Source organism: Nycticebus coucang, chromosome 18 (genome assembly GCF_027406575.1).
Source record: "Nycticebus coucang isolate mNycCou1 chromosome 18, mNycCou1.pri, whole genome shotgun sequence".
NCBI classification, from domain to species: domain Eukaryota; kingdom Metazoa; phylum Chordata; class Mammalia; order Primates; family Lorisidae; genus Nycticebus; species Nycticebus coucang.
The window spans coordinates 19345686-19365461 of NC_069797.1; the positions used below are offsets into that span (position 1 = coordinate 19345686).

Sequence of the window (19776 nt, forward strand, 5' to 3'; positions counted from 1 at the left end):
CTACTCAGTGGTGTGTGACTGCCCCTCTCCCCCCTACTCAGTGGTGTGTGACTGCCCTCTCGCCCCTACTCAGTGGTGTGTGACTGCCCCTCTCACCCCTACTCAGTGGTGTGTGACTGCCCCTCTCCTCCCTACTCAGTGGTGTGTGACTGCCCCTCTCCCCCTACTCAGTGGTGTGTGACTGCCCCTCTCCTCCCTACTCAGTGGTGTGGGACTGCCCCTCTCCCCCCTACTCAGTGGTGTGTGACTGCCCCTCTCCTCCCTACTCCGTGGTGTGTGACTGCCCCTCTGCCCCCTACTCAGTGGCGTGTGACTGCCCCTCTCCTCCCTACTCAGTGGTGTGTGACTGCCGCTCTCCTCACTACTCAGTGGTGTGGGACTGCCCCTCTCCCCACTACTCAGTGGTGTGTGACTGCCCCTCTCCCCCCTACTCAGGGGTGTGTGACTGCCGCTCTCCTCCCTACTCAGTGGTGTGTGACCGCCCCTCTCCCCACTACTCAGTGGTGTGTGACTGCCACTCTCCCCCCTACTCAGTGGTGTGTGACTGCCCCATTCCTCCCTACTCAGTGGTGTGTGACTGCCCCTCTCCCCCCTTCTCAGTGGTGTGTGACTGCCACTCTCCCCACTACTCAGTGGTGTGTGACTGCCCCTCTCCCCCCTACTCAGTGGTGTGTGACTGCCCCTCTCCCCCCTACTCAGTGGTGTGTGACTGCCCCTCTCACCCCTACTCAGTGGTGTGTGACTGCCCCTCTCACCCCTACTCAGTGGTGTGTGAGTGCCCTTCTCACCCTAACTCAGTGGCGTGTGACTGCCCCTCTCACCCCTTCTCTGCATTCAGAGACGTCACACTGGTAGCTTGAACAGCCACATGGGAGTATGTACACCACAGGTGTTGGCAAGTGTCACAAACCAGAGCCCTTTTTTTTTCAGCAGTAGAAGCAGGGATGCAATTGGTAAACATTGATTAGCACATCTACACCAGGGATATTCAGTGCTGGACCAAACAACTATGTGACCTACGGGCAACTACTTTTCCTGAGGTGGAAACCATGACTTTCTTGGGGCCCGTTTGTTTTCTTAGTGTGATAGTTTTTGGGTTTTGACTTTAACGGCCAGGTGTAATCAAACCTTGCTTTATATTTATTAATAGTTGTGTTAAATTCAGAGAGAGGATTTTTTTTCTTAGTTTTTCTTCATATTTATTATGAAAAATTTCAATCATACAGTTGAAAGAATTTTAAAAAGGATTCCCTAGATACTCACCACCTTGATTCTACCATTAAACTTCACTTGGCACCATCACTTAAGTACCTTTCCTTTATATAGAGGTTTTTTAAATGACTTGCACAATCTGTATATAATTGGTATTACAAGAATATGGCATATAAGGGGAACTAAAAGATTAATATTATGATTGCAATATGAAGTATGCCAATAAGTGCTCACTTTAAAACTTTAAGTGGAAACTTGATTAATACAGCACTGACATATGTAAGAAAAAGTAAAACTTACCATACAAGTTGATGTATTTGATGAACTGGAATTACTTAACAATTGAGATTTTCTTGTTATAATAAATATTTAAACTGTTTAAAGCATCTTAGTGTATTAATACAACTTAAAAAGTAAAAGGGTATTTAAATAATTAGTTTGTAAGTGGCAACAAAAACTAATCAAAAACCAAGAAAGTGCAGGTAATATCCCCTGTTCATAAGTTCAAGTCATATGTAGATGGAATGTTTGTAACTCAGGGACTGCCTATATTAATACTTCTCACAGCATAATGCAAAGGAGATAAAATAAAAACTAAAAGAAATATTAAAACTTACTGGGTTTAAAAATAGAATAATAAGCTATATAAATTGACCTTAATAACTTAACAGAAAGCCTAGGTTTTTTATTTTTGAAAATCAATTAAAATATTACATAAAAACAAAACAACTAAGTAGCCGGTGCAGAAAATAGCCAACATCACAAACACCAAAAACTCACAGTGACAAGTACTCTGTGCTCAGAGCCCAAGGAGGGGAACAGACAGATGCCCAGGGAGGGAGATAATTTTTGTAGAGGATCAGGGAGGACAGTCTGAGAAGAAACACAATAATTGCAGCTATCAAGCACGCACTGCGTACCAAGATGTTCTAATCACTCCACACTCATTGCCCTCTCCAGCCTCACGACCAGGCCCCACAAAAGTGGCGTTATCAGTCTCTCTTATGGGCGCCTGGGAAGAGGCTGGGGGCTCGGGTCACATCCATAGTGTTTCTAGGCCCAAGCTCCTTGCCCTCTCCATCCTCAAACTCCAAACTACAATAGTACAACATCTTTAGCATTGGATGGAGGAATATTAAAATGACTTAAGAAAGCTAAAGACTTTCAAAATCCAGCTAAATGAAAAGAAGTTAGCCATCTCAGGGGGCAGGGGAAGGAGTGATGTTTACTGGCTCAAGTTTGGGCAAAGGATCAGGTAGAGAGAAATCCAGAACCCAGGAGAAATCAAGGGCAAGTTCTCCTCCTGGGTCCGCCCATCTCAAGGAGGACCACTTTCCAATCTCCTCGCTGGCTGCCCCACTACCTGTTCCCCTCCTTCGAAATCTGTAAATCCACCTCCCTCTTTCTTTCATTCCTCACTGGCTATCCTCAAATCCAGCTGAGTTGCTGAAACGGCTCCCCCTGCCTTCTGCCCCCAGCTTGGCCCTGTCCCTAACCGCTGTCCAACTTGCCAGAGCAAACCTTTCAGCACCTGAGTCATGTCCGACACCCACCTGAACACACAAAGTCCTAAGTCCTTACTTAGCAAGGCAGAGTCCTTCACCACCTCAGCTATCCTGAGGCTCCCACCTCACCTACCTGGCAGCCCTCAAAATGTCCCCAAACCCCCATGTAATCTTCAAGCCCAGGTGTGTGTGTCTTTTTTTTGCTCTCACCCTTCCTATGGCCATTCATCCCCTTCCCTAGGCTGTGTCTGTCTCCTCCTCTGCTGTGACCTGGGTGCCAGCAGAGATCACTTGGCCTGCACACCCCACAAGGCCCTGAGCTCCTTGAAGGCATCATCTGTGTCTCACTCCCTGTTTATTCCCAGAGCCTGGTACAAAACTGAGCCCGCAGCAGTCTGCAGCCTGACAGTCTGAATGAAAGAAACCAAGCCCCAGACAGCTGTGTGAGCCCCACACACCTCTTCCTCTGTTCTACCTCTTGGACTTCTCTTTGAAGGAAAGTGGGCAGGATTTGGACAAACAGGAGGTCTTTAGGGAGAAGAGCATGAGCCCCACAAGAAAGTATAGTGAAGAAGGATCCTGGAAAGAAAACACGTGGAGAAGAGTCGGAAGCAGGGATTTGTTTGCTCATCCGGCAAACTTTTCCTGTGTAGCCGTGACGCTTTGCTGACCAGTGACCATGCTGGGCCCACTTGAGGTTTGCTGACTCCATGCCAATTTTCTCCTAAGAAATCTACAGTGTGCCCCAAAGTTGCCTCTAAAGTTGCCATAGATGGGGGAAATAGGAGATTGCAGATAAATGTACCTTATTTACAAAATACTCTCTATGTCGGGGCTACCTCCTTCTATACGTACACACATGAAGTCTTCTCATCCATTCATGGCAAACACATTCCAAAACTATGAAAGTTTTGAGACGGACCGTTATGATCCTCCAAGAGACACAGTTGACAGTATCCTTTCTAATCGACCTGTGCAAGTTCCAACTTGCTCGGCTTATCAGTGTTTCTGAGAAGGCTTCATTTGTTTCCGTCTGTGGGGATTTTATGTTTCTTGGTTTTTGTGTATCTCAAAACTTTCTAATGACCATATATCTATTGTTATAATTTTCCTGTGTATGGGGACTTTGGGGACACCCTGTACATCTACTGACTCTCTGAATCCTCACAATAATTGCACGCAGCAAACACAATCCCCATAGGGTGAATGAGGTAGTAGAGCCTCAGCAAAGGGAGGTCACTTGCACCAGGCCCAAAACCAGGAAGTGAAGCCTGACCCAAACCCTGTGTTAGAGCCATCCCTCCGTGAGGCACATAGGTCACAGGTGCCATCGGCTCTACATCCTGGTGAGAGGGCTGGATAACAAATTAGCAAACACATGAGGACTTCAGGAAGTGACAGATGCTCCTAAATTGGGGAGTATGGTGGAAAGTGACCACGGAGGCCACTCTGGACGCAGGCCGCAGAAGGTCTCTCTTTGAAGGAGACCTTTGAACTGAAATCTGAATGATGAAGAGGAGATGGCCACAGGGGAGCTGCATGTTCCAGGCACAGGGAACAGCCAGTGCAATGCCAGGGCTGACCCCGGAAGACTTAAGGGTTAGCATTTCACGCTCCGAGTGGAAGAAATTCAGAGGCTGCCACAGCCTTGCTGTTTTGCGTGACTGTGGCCTTTCCCTAACCGAGTCTGGCCCAGACACCCTGCAGGGAGGATATTCATGGGGCCACTCCGGAGTCCCAGAAGAGGGTGGGTTAGGCCCCAAACGCTTATCACCAAGCTGATAAAACTCACGTTTTGCTTGAAGCTGTGGTTCTCAGAGCATTCAGAGTCATCCTGCCAAATATCTGTGGCGTTCTCTTGCGTCTGCCAAGTTCCCTGCGCCAAGCAGTATCTGTAGGCCCTTCCTGAGCTCTCTGAAAGTAAACAAAGCTCTAGAGGAAAGGTCAGCACACACAGCCCTCTCCCCGAGCTTGCCACAAAGCCATGGAAAATCCCAGAGAAAAGGGATTCTCATTTCCCCCCCTTTAAGAGCTCATTAGCATCTGTACTGTTTATTTGGGGTGGAAAGAAAAATACGGAAGCCTCTAAATTTTGTAACAACCATCATCCGCTAATGTCTGCTGTGTTTACCCAAGGTCCCTGGAGTTAGAACAGTCCCTGATGACTCAGAGATGCCAGAAGCCTTCCAAAGTACAGCCCAGCTGGGAGACCCCAACCTGGGCTGCTGGTGCTGGCGCTTGGGTATCCTCCTGTGCCCCATAGGCTATGCCATGAACAAGGAAAAGCAGCGGGTACAGGCTGGCAGGCCTGGGTAAGTGAGCAGCCCCTGCATGTGTCTGTGTCCTGGGCCCGGCCCTCCCACCCTCTGAGCTTCATCAGGAACTGTGGATAAGGATGGTGCCGACTCTCCATGGTTTGGGAAAGACTTAAATGAGAGTGTGTGCAAACGATGAGTCGATCACTCTGCCCACACTGATGGCTGCTGGGACTCAATCACATCTACTCCCCAAAGGTCTCCCTCCCTACCTGGAGGATCAGGGACTAGGCTTGCAAAGGAGAAGTGGAAATCTTTTGGGACTTCTTAGTCCTGCCCCTGCACATCGTGGAGCAACGATAACTATCTTCTGGGATCAGCCCTGGCATTGCACTGCTGGATACCCACAGGGTCCACCCACCAGCCCTCCTGACAGCACTACTGGGGCGTTGACTGGCATCTCCAACACCACGCTCCAAACCAGACTCTGCAACTTGTCCTCAAAATCTGCTCCCCTGACATGTTTCCCACTTCTGTGGATGGTAAAGTCCTCCTCCAGGCCCCAAACCTCAGGTGATCCTGGCCTGCTCTCTGTCTCTTACAGCCCTCGTCACCTGCTCCACCTTCAATGTCCCCAGAACCTGACTGCTGCTTTCACTTGCTGCTTCCATCCTAATTGGAACCAGCATCTCGCACCCGGGTTATTGCCCTCTGCATCTGAGGGTAATCCAGCAGAGTGATCTGAAGAACATGTCGGTTGCATCATGTCACGCTTCCTCTCGAAATCATCCCAGGGTTTTCTAAAAATAAATCTCATGGCCTCCCTCAAAGCCCGTTCAGATCTGGCCTCTAAGACGCTCCGCTCTCTGGCCACGTCTGCCTCCTTCTCTCCACGGAGCTGACCAGGCTCACTCCCCACATGGGGCCTTTGGGTTGTCTTCTCCTTCCCTCCTGAGCACAGTGGCTGAAACTTTACCTCCTGCAGGTCTTCATTGTAGGGGGTTGCCCTGTCATCAAAGCCTCCCCTGACTACCCAGTTTACAAATGCAAATCAGCACCACCCCCACTCCAGCCCCGCTTCCCACTCCCCTCGATCTTGTTTGAAACAGACCACACTCAGACAAACCCCACCCTGATTTACGATGTCATCCAATAATTGTCTGTCTCTCCTGTGACCGTATGGGCCACATAGAGACAGATTTTTATCCTGTTTTAGTCATTAATATATTGCAAGTACTTAAAAATAATGCTTAGTAAACATTTGTTGGTTGAGTGAATGGCGACAATTTTACCTGCCACTTGTGTTATCTGTGCTGGCCATAGCGCTCTGTGCTTGGAATGCAAAGATGAAAAGGACTCAGCTCGGAGTCTAGGTGTGGGAGTGTAAATAAAAAAGTGCCACGAATAGTAATAAAGGCGAAGGCAGAATTGCACAAGTATAAGAGAGGCCTCAGAAAGCAGAGGTCTATTGTACTTGTGGGGAGAAGTCCGAGAAGGCTTCTAGAAGGAGGATGATTTGAGCTGAGAACTGCAGTAGGGTTTACAGGCAGAAGCACATGGGCCGAGCCTCTGAGGAGGCCTCCTAGACAGCAGCTCCAGGCAGGTGTGGAGCCTGGGGCTGCTCAACTGGCTGGGGTGCAGGTACAGGGACGTGGGAGAGGATCCCTGTGAGGTCAGCGGGACCGGGTGGCAGAAGGTCTTGCACGCCATTTGTAGGTGTCATTGTGAGGGTGGTATAATGTAGCTGGCATATTAGAAAACTTGAGGGGCCATAGAATGGGGCCAGGGAGCAGAAATAGAGGGTGCTGGTGAGCCACAGTGAAGGACAGGGGAAGAGGGGAACAAGGGGACCTGGCTACCAACCAGATGGGGGCGAGGGGAAGCTTTGGGTGGGACCAGGTGATCCGTGAGACCATTTGTTTTCCTCCATTTTCCACTCTTCTCTGTCCCTCAATTTCTTCTCCTACCGATGACAAGTTGTGACCATTCCACCTCCAATGTTTTCCTTTTGTCTCTTCCGTTCTCTCCCACCTCTTTCCTCTGCCTGGATCTGGACCCTGCTCAACCCTTTTTCTGGACCTCCAGACTCCCCTCCCTGACTTCCCTCCAATCCTCAGCCCAGCACCCCAGGCTGTCGACATTCTCCTCCCAAATCACAAACCTCATGTTGTTCTTCTCCTGCGTCTTACTCCTTCCGGGGCTCCATGTAACCTTTCCCAGCAGAGGAGCACTGATAACCCTCTGTGCAGAGCACACAGTTTCCTCCTCATTTGTCAGTCTCGAGGCTGCCCCGGGCGCAGCCACTTTCAGACTCTCCCTTGTCCTGTTGTACTGTTTGCCCCTCAGTTCTGTGTTACCAGGACTCTTCCTGGTCCCTTTGTTTTTGTGGAAGTTCTTCCCTCCACCCTTCTGCAGTCTCCACATCCTCCTTTCACTGTGGGGACCCATTTGGATTCTAAAGCTTTAATGCACACAGTGTTGGGTGGAGGCATAACTTCCCACCTTTGGGGAGTCACACTCATTTTGTACACACCACAAGCCCAGACTCAAGGAAAGAGCCTTTAATTGAACTTCTTTGTAACTTTGGACTTCTGATCACCTTTTTCTCTTAAAGTGAATGGCACCTGAACTTCTAGCTCTTGGGAAGAGACAGGGACTTCATGGATCTGGGAGGTGGTGGTCTGTTCACGTGACATTGAGGAGTTCGTGGCATCTGGGGCCTCAAAGACCTAGAGGTACCCAGGGGGCTCAGACTCAGACTCAGCTTCAGCTCCATTCATGAAGCAACTACTGTCTGACAGACCCTGGCCCTGCCTGCTCATTCATTCCTCAAAATGAACCCAAGAATTGGCCATTGTTCACTTCCCTTTGCAGACAAGGAACCTGCTGCTCAGAGGACTCCTGCAACTTACCAAAGTCTCTAAGAGTAAGAGAGAGGGACTGGGTCTAACCCCAGGGCTCCTGGCTCCATACACACTGACCTGCTCCCAGAGGGACCGATTGCCAAGTCACTAGGACTCCTGTGGTCCAGCAAGTTCTCTATCATCTGTTCTTCCACTCTCTCGTAAATAACATCCTCATGCCTCCTAGGTTGATCCCAACTGGATTTCATTAGAGACCTCATCCATAAAACAGGTCACTAACTCTCCCACCCAGAAATGTATCTTCTTTCTAATCTCTCTCTCTTTGCACTACAGGCCTCAAAAAATTGCAACCAGACCAGGTGCGGTAGCACACGCCTGTAATCCTAGCACTCGGGGAGGCCAAGGTGGGTGGATCACCTGAGCTCAGGAGTTCAAGGCAATCTTGAGCAAGAGCAAGACTCTCATCTCTACTAAAAATAGAAAAAAAAAATAAGTGGACATGGTGGTGCATGCTCAGGAGTTCAAGGCAATCTTGAGCAAGAGCAAGACCTTCATCTCTACTAAAAATAGAAAAAAAAAAGAAGTGGACATGGTGGTGCATGCTACTCAGGGAGATCGAGGTAAGAAGATAGCTTGAGGCCAGGAGTTTGAGGTGGCTATGAGCCCTGACACGATGGCACCCTACCCAGGGCAAAAGAGAGAGACTGTCTCAAAAAAAAAAAAAATTATAACCAAAGTTGCATTAATGGGACAATTTATTGGGCTGAAATTAAATACAAACGCTATCATCTTACCTTCTCAGAAACTGACTCTCACCTTTTTTTTTTTTTTTTTGCCTGGAGCTTTGTAACCACTTCTGTTTCTGGAGAGTAGTTTTTGCTATTCTTATATTTGCCTGTGTCTGTGGTCAAAGGCAAAAGAATTCTAACCAAGAATTGTTCTCTTCCTCTTCCAGAATAAAATAACCAAGAGGTCAAGCTTCTGAGGCAGGTAAGGATGGGATATTATCGTGAGTTCTTAAGTAATATCCACTTCCGTTGAACAGGATCAGGGCAAGCTACATGGTTAAACTCTCCATCCAAGTTCCATGGAGCTTCAAAGGACCAATTTGATGGTCCCTTCTTCCAGAGCCTATGCAAAGGTAGTTTTAAAGTCCTTTCTATTAATAACAAGCCAAAACTCATGTGGATATGAGCATTTAGATCTTTCTGCCTCACCTCCTTCTTCTCTTCATATCCTCACTAAAGCCAATTTCTATGGTCACCAGGTCTGTACTATATAATCTTCAAGGTGAGAGATCTATTATATAAATGGAATGCCAGGAATAGAAGAATCACAGGAAGACAGGAAGAGAAGAGCTTAGGAGACCCTTTGTGGGGGAAGACTTGAGAAAAGCACTTAGTTGGAGCCTTCTTTCTATCTCATCACTCCCTGACCCCTGGCTGGTCTGCCCGGGAGGGACCAGCTTTAAAAGGAGTCATTGGAAATTAGTAAAATCAGGATTATTACCTTCATTCCACCAAGGTAGGTATGAAGGGCAGGGCACGGAGACATTTCCAGGAGAAGAATGAGGCCAGCACACATATTGATCAAATGTCCCATTACAAAATACACCTGCAGAGGAAAAAGCGGCCCAAATGAACACCCACTGTTGGAGCACAGGGTCCACTGATGGAAGCTGAGGCATCCAGAAGCACAGAGCCCACCTTCGCAGCCCCAGAAGCTGGGGAACCCTATGTAGGAACCAGCATGGGTGCCCCAGTCTCTAGACAGGTCAAGGACAAGGAACAATTTGGGGGAGCACAAGAATGCCAAATAGGGCCCCAAACATCATGCATTTGTCTACCCAATTTGGCCTCCTATCAGTATGGCAACATACATCATGCTGATTTTGCTTTATTTGACATGAACTGAACTGTCACAGAAACTCAGGGTCAAGAGGACACCTGGAGGTCAGCCAATGCCTTGTGTTCCATAATTAACCAAATAATTGCCAAACATCTTTTACCAGTTAGATCCTAGAACACACCTAGCTTGCAAGATGTGTAAAATGACCAGCAGCTACAAGGGGATCTGCAGAATTGAGGTCCTCGGTCACATACATCCAACGCAAGTACCCCATAGTCATCTCTCTCCATTTTACTACTAATTCAGTGATGGTTATGAGATATTAGGACTGTCTCCAGCTCAGGCGGTGATTTATACCTGGTTTTTGGCAATGGAAAGCTGCAAACTTAAAGCAGCCTTTACAGACCCCCCAGAGTCAAGCAGAAGTGTTTCAGGTAAAGTTCTAAACTTCCATATTATAAGCTCCTGACTCCTGGAAACTGTGCATCACTCCCCACCACCTGATCTCTATTAGGTTAGGGTAGCCAGGCTCCTGACATTAGAACCCCACAGGTGCAGGCCTGCTAGGCTGTGAGCAGGCTTGCACACTTTGTGGACTGGCAGCCATATGTCAGCACCTGATCTGTGCGAGATGGTGCTGTCCTGGCTGAACTGCATGAGGTCTGGTTCCAGATAAAGAAAACCTGCCCTTGTTTGAACTTAGAATTTTCCAAAATGAGAGGTGGTTCTTGTAGCTAATATCAAGCCTGTATTGCCACCTTCCTGGGCCAAAGGGGCCTTCGGAGGGAGCGGGGAATAGCTTGAAACTTGGAGCTGCTTTGGGGTCATGAAAGGGACAGAGCGTGCATCATGTCCTGTCCACCACCAGCCCCCTGAGTGAAGTGATCTGAAAGAAGGAGGGGCAGCTGTCACCATAGTCCTCAGTGCTCAGAGGCAACAGGCCAAGACCATTTCTTTCTTCCTCTTTAAGGTGGGCACGGTACTTGCGGATGTGCCCAAAGAGTCAGCATGTGTACAGACGAGACTGTGAACTAACCAAACTATTGCATATTTGCTAGAATGTTCTGTCTGCACTTAGTGCAGAAATGTCATTACTCAGAGTCAGTTAATGCTCTGGGAGATGGGGCCCCCACACTCCTAATAGATCCCGAGGTTCATCTACAGCAGTTACTCTTGTCCTGTGGTCAGGCGGTGAGTGTGCTGTGGCAGATGGCTTTCTTCAAAGACAACCGTGTCCACATACACCCGTCTCATGTGTTCCTTCCTCCTCAGCCTGGGAGCACCTTTGTAACTCTCTGACCCAACTGAACATGGTAGAAACAATGTGTGACTTCAAAGGCCAGGTCGTCAAAAGCAATTTGGGCCTCTCACAAGGCTAGCCCTTGGGGACACAGCCATCACACTGTGTGAGAATGAGGGCCATGTAGAGAGGCCGTGGGGAGGTGTTCTGGCCACCAGCGCCAGCTTGACTCTAAGAGCCAGCACCAGCCAACAGCCATGGGCATGAACCAGCCTTCAAGAGACTCCAGCCCCCAGCCAGGGAGGCCTCCAGCTACACTCCAGACACTGCAGAACAGAAGCAAGCCATCCACAATGTGCCTTGTCTGAAGTCCTGGCCCACAGAAGCTCTGAGAGATAATAAATGATTGTTATTGTTCAACTCCACTAAGCTTTGGGACAATTTGTTATGAAGCCACACATGACAGACAGATTTGCTTACCAGAGGGTTTCTTGAGTAAGTCTCGCAGACACTCCTGTTTGTACAGAGCCCATTTACGGGTTGTCTCCTCGAGAAGAGATCCTGAAACCTGAACAGACAAAACTATAGTCACCCCCAGGTAGCTGCAAGCACAGATGTGTCCTCGCTGTCATTTCACACCGTGATTCTCAAACCTCCCCGCGGAAGTGGCATCTTATGTTCTCTTAAAAATACATGTGCATTTTATAGTCACTCCATAATCTAATCATACTAGTTTTAATACAAATATGAACCTTTAGTGAAGTTGACATTTCAAGGGTGTTAGGTAGGGCTATGGAGGAAGGGGAACAGAGGCTAGGGTGTCATTGAGAGGCAGATGATGCCCGGAGATGATTTGTCTACTAGGTGAGCAAATCAGCAGAGGGAGCTCCTAAGAAAGAACAGATGACATGTCAAAGGGGTCCCCAAGGACTGACCAGATATTTGGTCTACAGTGGAAGGTCTCCGAGGACTGATTAGTCAGAAAAAGGTAGAAAATCCACAAAATGGAGATATGATCAGGGCTTCCGTAGAAGGTCTTTTGAGCATGCTCGCAGTTGAGGTTAATAGTTCCCCTAAAAGACCTTCCCTCATTAACATAGTAAAAGTCACACTCACCAGTGCCCTGACAGCCTACAAATACCATGGCAACCTCCAGAAATTGCCTTACAACTATGGAAAAGGGAAGGGTTTGCAATTTCAGGCATTCCCCATCCTTTTCCAAGAAAAGCTACAAATATTCCACCTCCCACTTAACATAAAATTAGGGAATCAGCAAAAAAGGGAAGATCTGGTTAACCTCAGGGTCTCCTCCACTCTCTGGGGCTGGCCCATTCCTTCTCTGGAATGCACTGTGCTTTAATTAAACTTTGGCACTCTGTCTGCCTGCACCTGCTTGCTCTGCTCATTTACTCTGTTGATCCGTGACCCTTCTTTGGTACTGGGAACCAAGAACCTGGCAACACGGGGATCTGACATCTGGTCCCCACACCTGACAAGGGTATGCAATATTCTCATCATAAATTTCCATACTCTACCACACACAAATAGCTGCATACTCCTAAGACTCTGTGGGTCCCATAAGGAGATGCAATAGTGCCATGCAGAGGGCCTGGGAGGATTGCAGGGCTCGGCCCTGTCCAGGTGCCTAACGAACCTGTGGGCTCATAATCAAACACACCGAGGGGACAGAGGCTCTGTTGCTGAACTGAGGCCTTGGGGTTTTTTTTCTTTCTAACATTGAGTACCCTGTCCCATAGGACCATGGAAATACAGCACATACTTTTCAGGCTTTCCAGATAATTGGGTTGCTTAACAACTCTGATTGTGTACCTCTGCCACTTATTTTGATTTTTAAAGGAACATTGTCTTCTATCGTGCAATGTACCCATCTTCATCCTATTGTGCACCAGGCTGTGGGTTAAGGAGGAATTGAAAGGGGTACAAAGATGAGCAAGACACAGTCCCTGCCCTAAAGGATTTAGAAGCTGCTGAAGATAAGGCAATTGTATGATCAGCTGACATAAAAAGTAACTGGCATTCTAGCTTGTCATCTTCAACTTCCCTACAGCTCCTCCCTGGCATGGCCTTAGCATCATCTTCTCAGTCACAATGGGAAGTGGGAGTCATTCTTACCTCTCCCCGCCCCCACCCCCCTTCATCCTCACATCCAACCGGGTACTAGACCCATCAAATCCACCTCTCCAATTTCTCTCCTGTGTGTGCCATGCCTACCCTCCACACTGATTCAGAGTGACAGAACCACAGGACAGAGCTGAGTATAGGGCTTTCCTGCCTAAGTCTTTTACTTGTGGCCTGTTGACTCAGGATTTAGCATCTCGGCCCTCCCTGTCCCAGGTTAAGTTCCTTTGTGACTTCCTGTCTTTGCATTTCCCATTGGCACTCTCTTCTGCCCTCGTTTTCATCTGGCTAACTCCTATTCATCCCTCAAGGCCCAACTCAAGCCTAGTGACCTCTGACCATATTTGACTACCTCTCAAGCTAGTCACCCTCCTCCTCAGTGCCCTCCAGCCCCCTGCACAACTGATTCCTCCAGCCCATCATGCTACAAGGTCATCCCTGGGCCCTTGGTCCATCTCCCTCACTACCCCACAAGGTCCTGGACAGCTCAGCTATGTCTTTTGTCTGCTCCAAGAACAGGAGGGAGGTACTGCCCTCATTGTTCTTCATTTTCCAGCTAAAGAAACAAAGACACAGTTGTAGGGGGAAGGGCAGGAAAATGTGCACAAGACGGGTTAAATAAATGACCTGGTGTTAAGATCTCCCAGTTCATAAGTTGGCTTTGAAGTTTTGTCTCCTCTCATAAAGGGCAACAAACTCAAATGCTTTCTCGAACCAGGCAGATAACTGCAAAGAATGTTGGAAGGACAGGGTTAACAATAGGGAATGGAGGTGCCTACCATAAGTTGGGAAGATGCTCCCTCTTAAGGCACTTTAATTTGACACAAACACATACCAATTTCCCCCCATTCCATCTGTAAGCAGCCATCAATGAGTGGACAGTTTTCACCTCCTGAGTAATTAGTCCAATCTACCCTCTCCCTCCTCCGCCCAGCACACACCCCCCACCACCACCACCATGGCATCAATGATGGGATCTGACGGTAGTTCCTTTGCTTATTTTCCAGAAAATCACACAGCCAACTTTTTGAAGAAGTGCTAACGTGGTCATTGTTAGACCAGATGTTCCCAGACTTACTGTTTGGGTAATTTATTCAAAGTACTCCAAGATCAAAAGACATATCTAGAGTCTCATTTATGAAATAGGTATGCTTAAACAACTTAATAAATATTTATGTCTTATCTTGGTGCCTGGTGGGCATTGCACAACTTCTCAAGCTTCAGAATCAGGCTGGACACCACCACCTCCATTTCCTGTTCCACAGTGATTTTTGAGCTATGCTTGCGTTTTATCACAGGACCTGCTTTGCAAAGATGCCACGTCCTCAAAGGGAATGAAGTGTGGTCTAACAATGAAACCATGAATAGCTTGCACAGTGTCTGGCGAATGTTATATATCACTGGGCTTCCCTGGGAAAATTAAAATATTCTCACAGTACCCCTGTGAGTTCCCAGTTGTGCCCTTAGCACACAGTTTGGGAACTATGGGATTAGCCAATAAACAATATTAATGATGATATATATAATAATAGACATTTATCCCTTAGTTTCGCTTTCTGGTGAGTTTTAAATCTCTATTAATAAAATCTCGCTCTGATGTATTATGGCCCAGGAGGCAACATGTGAGTTTATTAACATATTATTTAAAGAAATTAACATCCTAATGGGACCATCACTGACTATTATTTTTACAAATCCCTCAGATGCAAATCAAAGAACGAGCTTCCAGCATCCTCAAAGCAATCAAAGTAAGGCCCTTTCTTGGATAAAGTGCTATTTCTGTCCTCAGGAACTACACTGAGACCTGATTAATGAAGAGGCAATACAATCCGAGCCTGGACTAACATTCCCCCACCCCCCTGTTCTTTGCTACGGCTAATAGCCATGGTCAAAGGCAGAAAAACAAACTAAAACTAAAAAGTACTGAGTATGATCAGTCTAAGGGAGCTAGACAAAACTCAGATTGTATTCCCAGGTCCTTGCCCTAATGACATCAAACACACAATAGGCACATCCAAGTTCAACCACAGCCAGAGTCCCAGACAAAGTAATGAGGAAAGAAGACACATGGGTCATGTTTTTCTAATTGAAAAAGTCCAGTTTGGCCTTGAGTCCCATCTCCCTTGCATAAGCCCCGGCATCAGTGACTAACTTGGCCAGGAAGAGATTAAGAAAAAGAAACAAACAAACAAAACCCCACCTTCTACTGAACCTCTTTAAATGAATCGATGCTTCCTTATCAAACAAAGAATAAACTTCATTGTAGGTAAAATAGAAATCAAAGATAAGCAAACAGGAGAGAAAAAAGAAATTATAATCTCATTACTCAGAAATGACCCTCTACTTCTGGGCTCCCCCCTCCACTTTTCCTTTCCTTTTCTTTTTTCTCTTAACCAGAAAGGAAATCATATTGTTTTGCAACCTTTTATTTTTCACTAGAAGATATATTGTGAATATATTTACGTTTTAAGAAATAAATAACAAGTAAAATAAAACACCCTTTTCACAGCTTCATAATATTCTATGAAAAAAATAAGACATAATTTAGAGTATTTTCGTAATTTAGTTTTTAATCCCTCTAACATTGACCATCTAATTTGTTTGGGATGTTTGCTAATACAATGGTGCTGTGATTAAAAATCCTCCTAGTTAGGCATTGGAGAGCACGTCGTTATTTTCTTAGAAAAAATTCTTTGAATTGGAATTTCTGGGTCACAGAGTGTACATAGCTTTAAAGGTCTGGGATACTGTCTGCACAGTTTGGTACTGTGTACAAGCTGTGCCAAACTGTCTATCCTCGCCCCCCCCCCCCAAAAAATGTTGCAATTTAAAATATTAGCTATTTTACACTCTCACCAGCAATGTATAAAAGAGCCACAAGTTCACTTCTCAAAGAGCTTTAGATAATTTAAGGTTTTTGATGCCAAAGCAACTGCTAGATTAACGTAAATAAGAATAGGGGAGGGTGGGAGATAGCGTTAATTCCCTACTTGAATTTAGAAACAGTTAACTATCCCTGAGAACTTCTCATTAAGTGAATGTTATAAAGACTTCCTGCCAGAAAACACACCACAGTCATTTATATTCCATGCCAGGCAAGCATCTACGAGCTACATTCGTCATGAAAGTCTTCACAAAGCCTTGTCATATAAACATCTGGAGAAGGAATACAGGGTTGAGCTGGAGAAACATGGATAACAGACACTTGCTGTGAAAGGCTCTAAAAGCAGAAACTGGGTGGCACAGGGTGGGAGGTGACCCTGCCAGCGGGCACATTATTGACTATGAAAATACTGGAGGGAAGAGGTTTGAGGTGTGGCATTGTCAGTGCTGTAAGCCGGCCTGAGGCTCTGCAGAGTCGGCTGCAGTAACATATAAATATTCATATGTCAGCGGCTCCCAAGAGCACTAGAGAAGAGAGAACACAGGTCTCCAGTAGACACAACGGCTCCACCGCTCGTGAGCTATGCAATCGAAAGCAGTCATTTAACTCCTCTGAGGCTTACTTTTCCCATCTGTAAAATGGGTTCATTAAAAATACTCTCAGAGGCTTGTGTGAGGACTAACAAGATGATGTGTGAGGAAGCATTTTACAATAACATGCCAAGTACTGCAGCAGGGCTTGACATGTGCTAGACAATCCATGCATGTCTGTGAACAGAACTACACAGCTGCCTGGGTACAATCCAAAGAATTGAAGCAAGGACAATGGTTCTGTATCAACTCTCCCACCAAGGGCCCCACCACTAATGGATTGAAGTTCTGGGGCCAGAAGCAGGCCCGAGGCCACCTGCCTGTCATCAATGTTCTGGCATCATGGCAAGAATTCCACGAAACCATTGATCAGGCCAACATTGGCCTCCATGAGGGCTCAAAGGCAGCCTCTGGGAGAATGTGGATGCGGACAATTCTGCCTCTCTGGTCTGGTGGGCTAGCACTAAAATACAGTGAACCTGAGCCCTCCCCACATGGGAGCAGGAGGAATTGAGAGTTTCAAAACTGCAGACAGGAACCAATCCTGGCCACGAAACAAAGGAGGAAGAGAGCCCTTCTCCAATCTGCTCTCTTTACACAGATGAGTAGAATGGGGGTTCCTTCCCTTCAGAGCCCAGTATAAAAATGGAACCTTGAAACGGAAAGGGGCAGAGATCTAATCCCCTTGGAGAAGAATACGGTGAGCCACCAGCACGCCCGACTAGAGAAGATAGTGAAATACACTCTAATATGTCCTCAACACCCTCAGGCGGCATGCGTGGATCTACATTGACCGACGTGGAAGATGTTACTCATCCTCCCTGAGACTTCGTTGCCTCATCCATAAAATGAGTTTAACGAGAGAACTTCCCCCACAGTGTGGCCGAGAGGAAAAAAAAGAGAGAGAGACAGATAATAGGGGATGGGAGGGAAGGGAAGTTGGCACAGACCCCACGCGACATCATAGAAAGTGTTCGGTAAAAATCTTCGCTGTACTATCAGTGTGTTTTGTTAGGAAAAAAGCAGATTACAAAATAATATTTATAGTATGTTCCTATGTTTGTTTGAAAATACTGCATGCAAACAAATGATAGAAAAATGCCCGGACGTACAGCCCCCAGATGTGAATGAGCGTGATCGCCAGCCGGTAGATTGACAGAGATTTGTAGTTTGGCTTTAACTCTTTGGGATTTTATAGGTTTTCTTTTAAACAACAAGTGTGCTATATTTTTATAAGAAGGAAGAAAAAAGAGAAGGAAAGCAAGAAAAAGAAGGAAAAGAAAGACAACTGTTTGTTCAACCAAAATACTCCAACCGGGGGAATGCTGAAGGCACACAGGACTATATATGCAGCAATCTGAAATACTATTTATAGAGTTCATGCCGCGTGAAGACGCTTTACACAAAAGGGGAAACCGGGATACGAAATGTTATGTTTCGTGATTTCAGCTGTTTTTTAAAAAATGTGTGAAAATGTGCCAGAATATTAGCAGTGATTACTTCTGAATGTTAGGATTGTGGCTGATCGTTACCTCCTTAATACTGTTTTCTATTTCCAACTTGCCAACAAAAGGCCTAAGTTGCTTCTATAATCAGAAAATATGCACAACTGATAATATTAACAATCATCATCATTAGCAATAATAATAATGAACTGCTCTTACTTGCTTGATGGAAACCAGCAGCACCAGGGTGAGGAAGGGCCTCCCAGGGGTCCGGAGCAAGGTCTTCCTAGGGGAGGGGGCAGGGCTGCCCATGGGCAGCTCAGGGCCCGCGGCCAGGGGTCCCACTCCCCTCCCAGGCCTCGCCCTGCTCAGTTCTGGCTCCCTCATCCTCATGCACTTTCACAAGTGCGGGCGCATCTCTCCAGCAGTCCACCATCTACCATAGGCGGCCTCTTGCATTCCTCTTTGTCCAGAGAAGAAATGTTTGCACAAATCCTCTCCACGCTGCGCCAGGAGCGTCTGAACTGGTCTAGAGCGACCTACCCAATCTCCAGAGGTCCTCATCAGCAGAGGCTCATCCCCCGCCCCCGCCCCCCCAAAAGCAGGGAGATTTTTCCCAGACCTTCCCCATGTCAGCTGCAGGCCCTGGGATTTCCTCAGCAGGCCAAGGAGAGAGAGCAAGGCAGTCAGTGGGCTCCACACCATGGGCTGTGCTCCGTGCACGAAGCCAGGCTGAGACAGGCTCGGGTTTGAGCTGTAGAGGGACAGCCGGCAGGGGACGATGGGCTCTGAGTCAGTTCGGAGGCAAATGTCTCTTTGATGGGTGATATCTCTTTCTAAGGCATCAAGCTTGTGCAGGCCAGGCTGAGGCAGGTCCATAAAGGCCTGTAAGTCAAGAAGCTGTGTGTTTCAGATGCCCAGAGGAATCTTCCTGCCCTCCCTCCTTCATTCATGTCCTGTGCTTCTTAAGGATCTCCAGGCCCTCCTAACACTGTTTATGCCAAGACTATGGGAGACAGTTGATTCGCCCAGGAGGGAGAAGTTCCCAACCCATGGCCTGAAGCAAAATCCCAGGGTCTACACAATAGCAAACAATGTGTTGGAAACTCCAACATTTTTCCTATTGAATGCCCACCTCTTCTGAGCACATATTACTCAGCCCACCTGGCAGATGATCCTTTTTTATGGACTTCCTGATTTGTCACTTACTAACCAACATATTAGTACATTCTCACCACAATTAGGGTTACAAAATCTTTTCATCCACCACCTTGTCCATGCATCCCCACAATAACGCTATGAGGGTATGACTGATTCTCCATCTGACAGCTGGGAGGCATTGAGGTTCAGAGAGGTTATGTTGCTGGCCCAAGGCCACACGGCAAGTTGCAGGATACCCAGATCTTCTGACCAGAGTCAGCTGACTGCAGCTACTTAAGAAGGTGCCATTCCTTACCCCTGCCCTCTTTGTGCGAGTTCCTATTCTCTTTTAGGCTCATAACCATGCGTCAGGAAGGATCTGCTTGGCTCTGCCTCACCCCACCTCTGTCCTGCCAACTCCCAGCATCTGCTTCCAACGTCTCCTGGTGTCCCAAACTGGAGGCCCAGGTCAGAGGACGTCCTGATTGGATGAAACTTCTGGTCAGCAAGAGGTAAAAAGAATAGGTTTTTGCTTATTTTTATTTTGTTGTTGTTTCCACTCAAGGCAAACCACAGGAGTTCGTCTCAGTCAACTTCTCTGAGTGAATCCAGAACAGTGGAGGAAACAGGTGAGCTTCACTTAATAGTTTTCAA

At 47.1% G+C, this 19776-nt stretch overlaps 1 protein-coding gene across 3 annotated transcripts in view; it reads right to left on the bottom strand.

Moving 5' to 3' along the window:
* Positions 1-18867, bottom strand: part of GLP2R (glucagon like peptide 2 receptor) — a 60781-nt gene extending 41914 nt beyond the window's left edge. For 2 of the 3 annotated variants that reach the window (XM_053570399.1, XM_053570400.1), the window contains exons 1-4: positions 18202-18463; positions 11405-11492; positions 9346-9450; positions 4510-4631 (exon numbers count right to left, since the gene is read on the bottom strand). In XM_053570399.1, the coding sequence (XP_053426374.1) occupies positions 4510-4631; positions 9346-9450; positions 11405-11492; positions 18202-18375 (489 nt within the window). In that variant the 5' untranslated portion in view covers positions 18376-18463. Of the gene's footprint in view, positions 1-4509; positions 4632-9345; positions 9451-11404; positions 11493-18201 lie in introns of all 3 variants that reach the window. The other variant, XM_053570398.1, reaches the window with a different exon arrangement.
* Between the last annotated feature and the right edge of the window lie 909 nt (positions 18868-19776).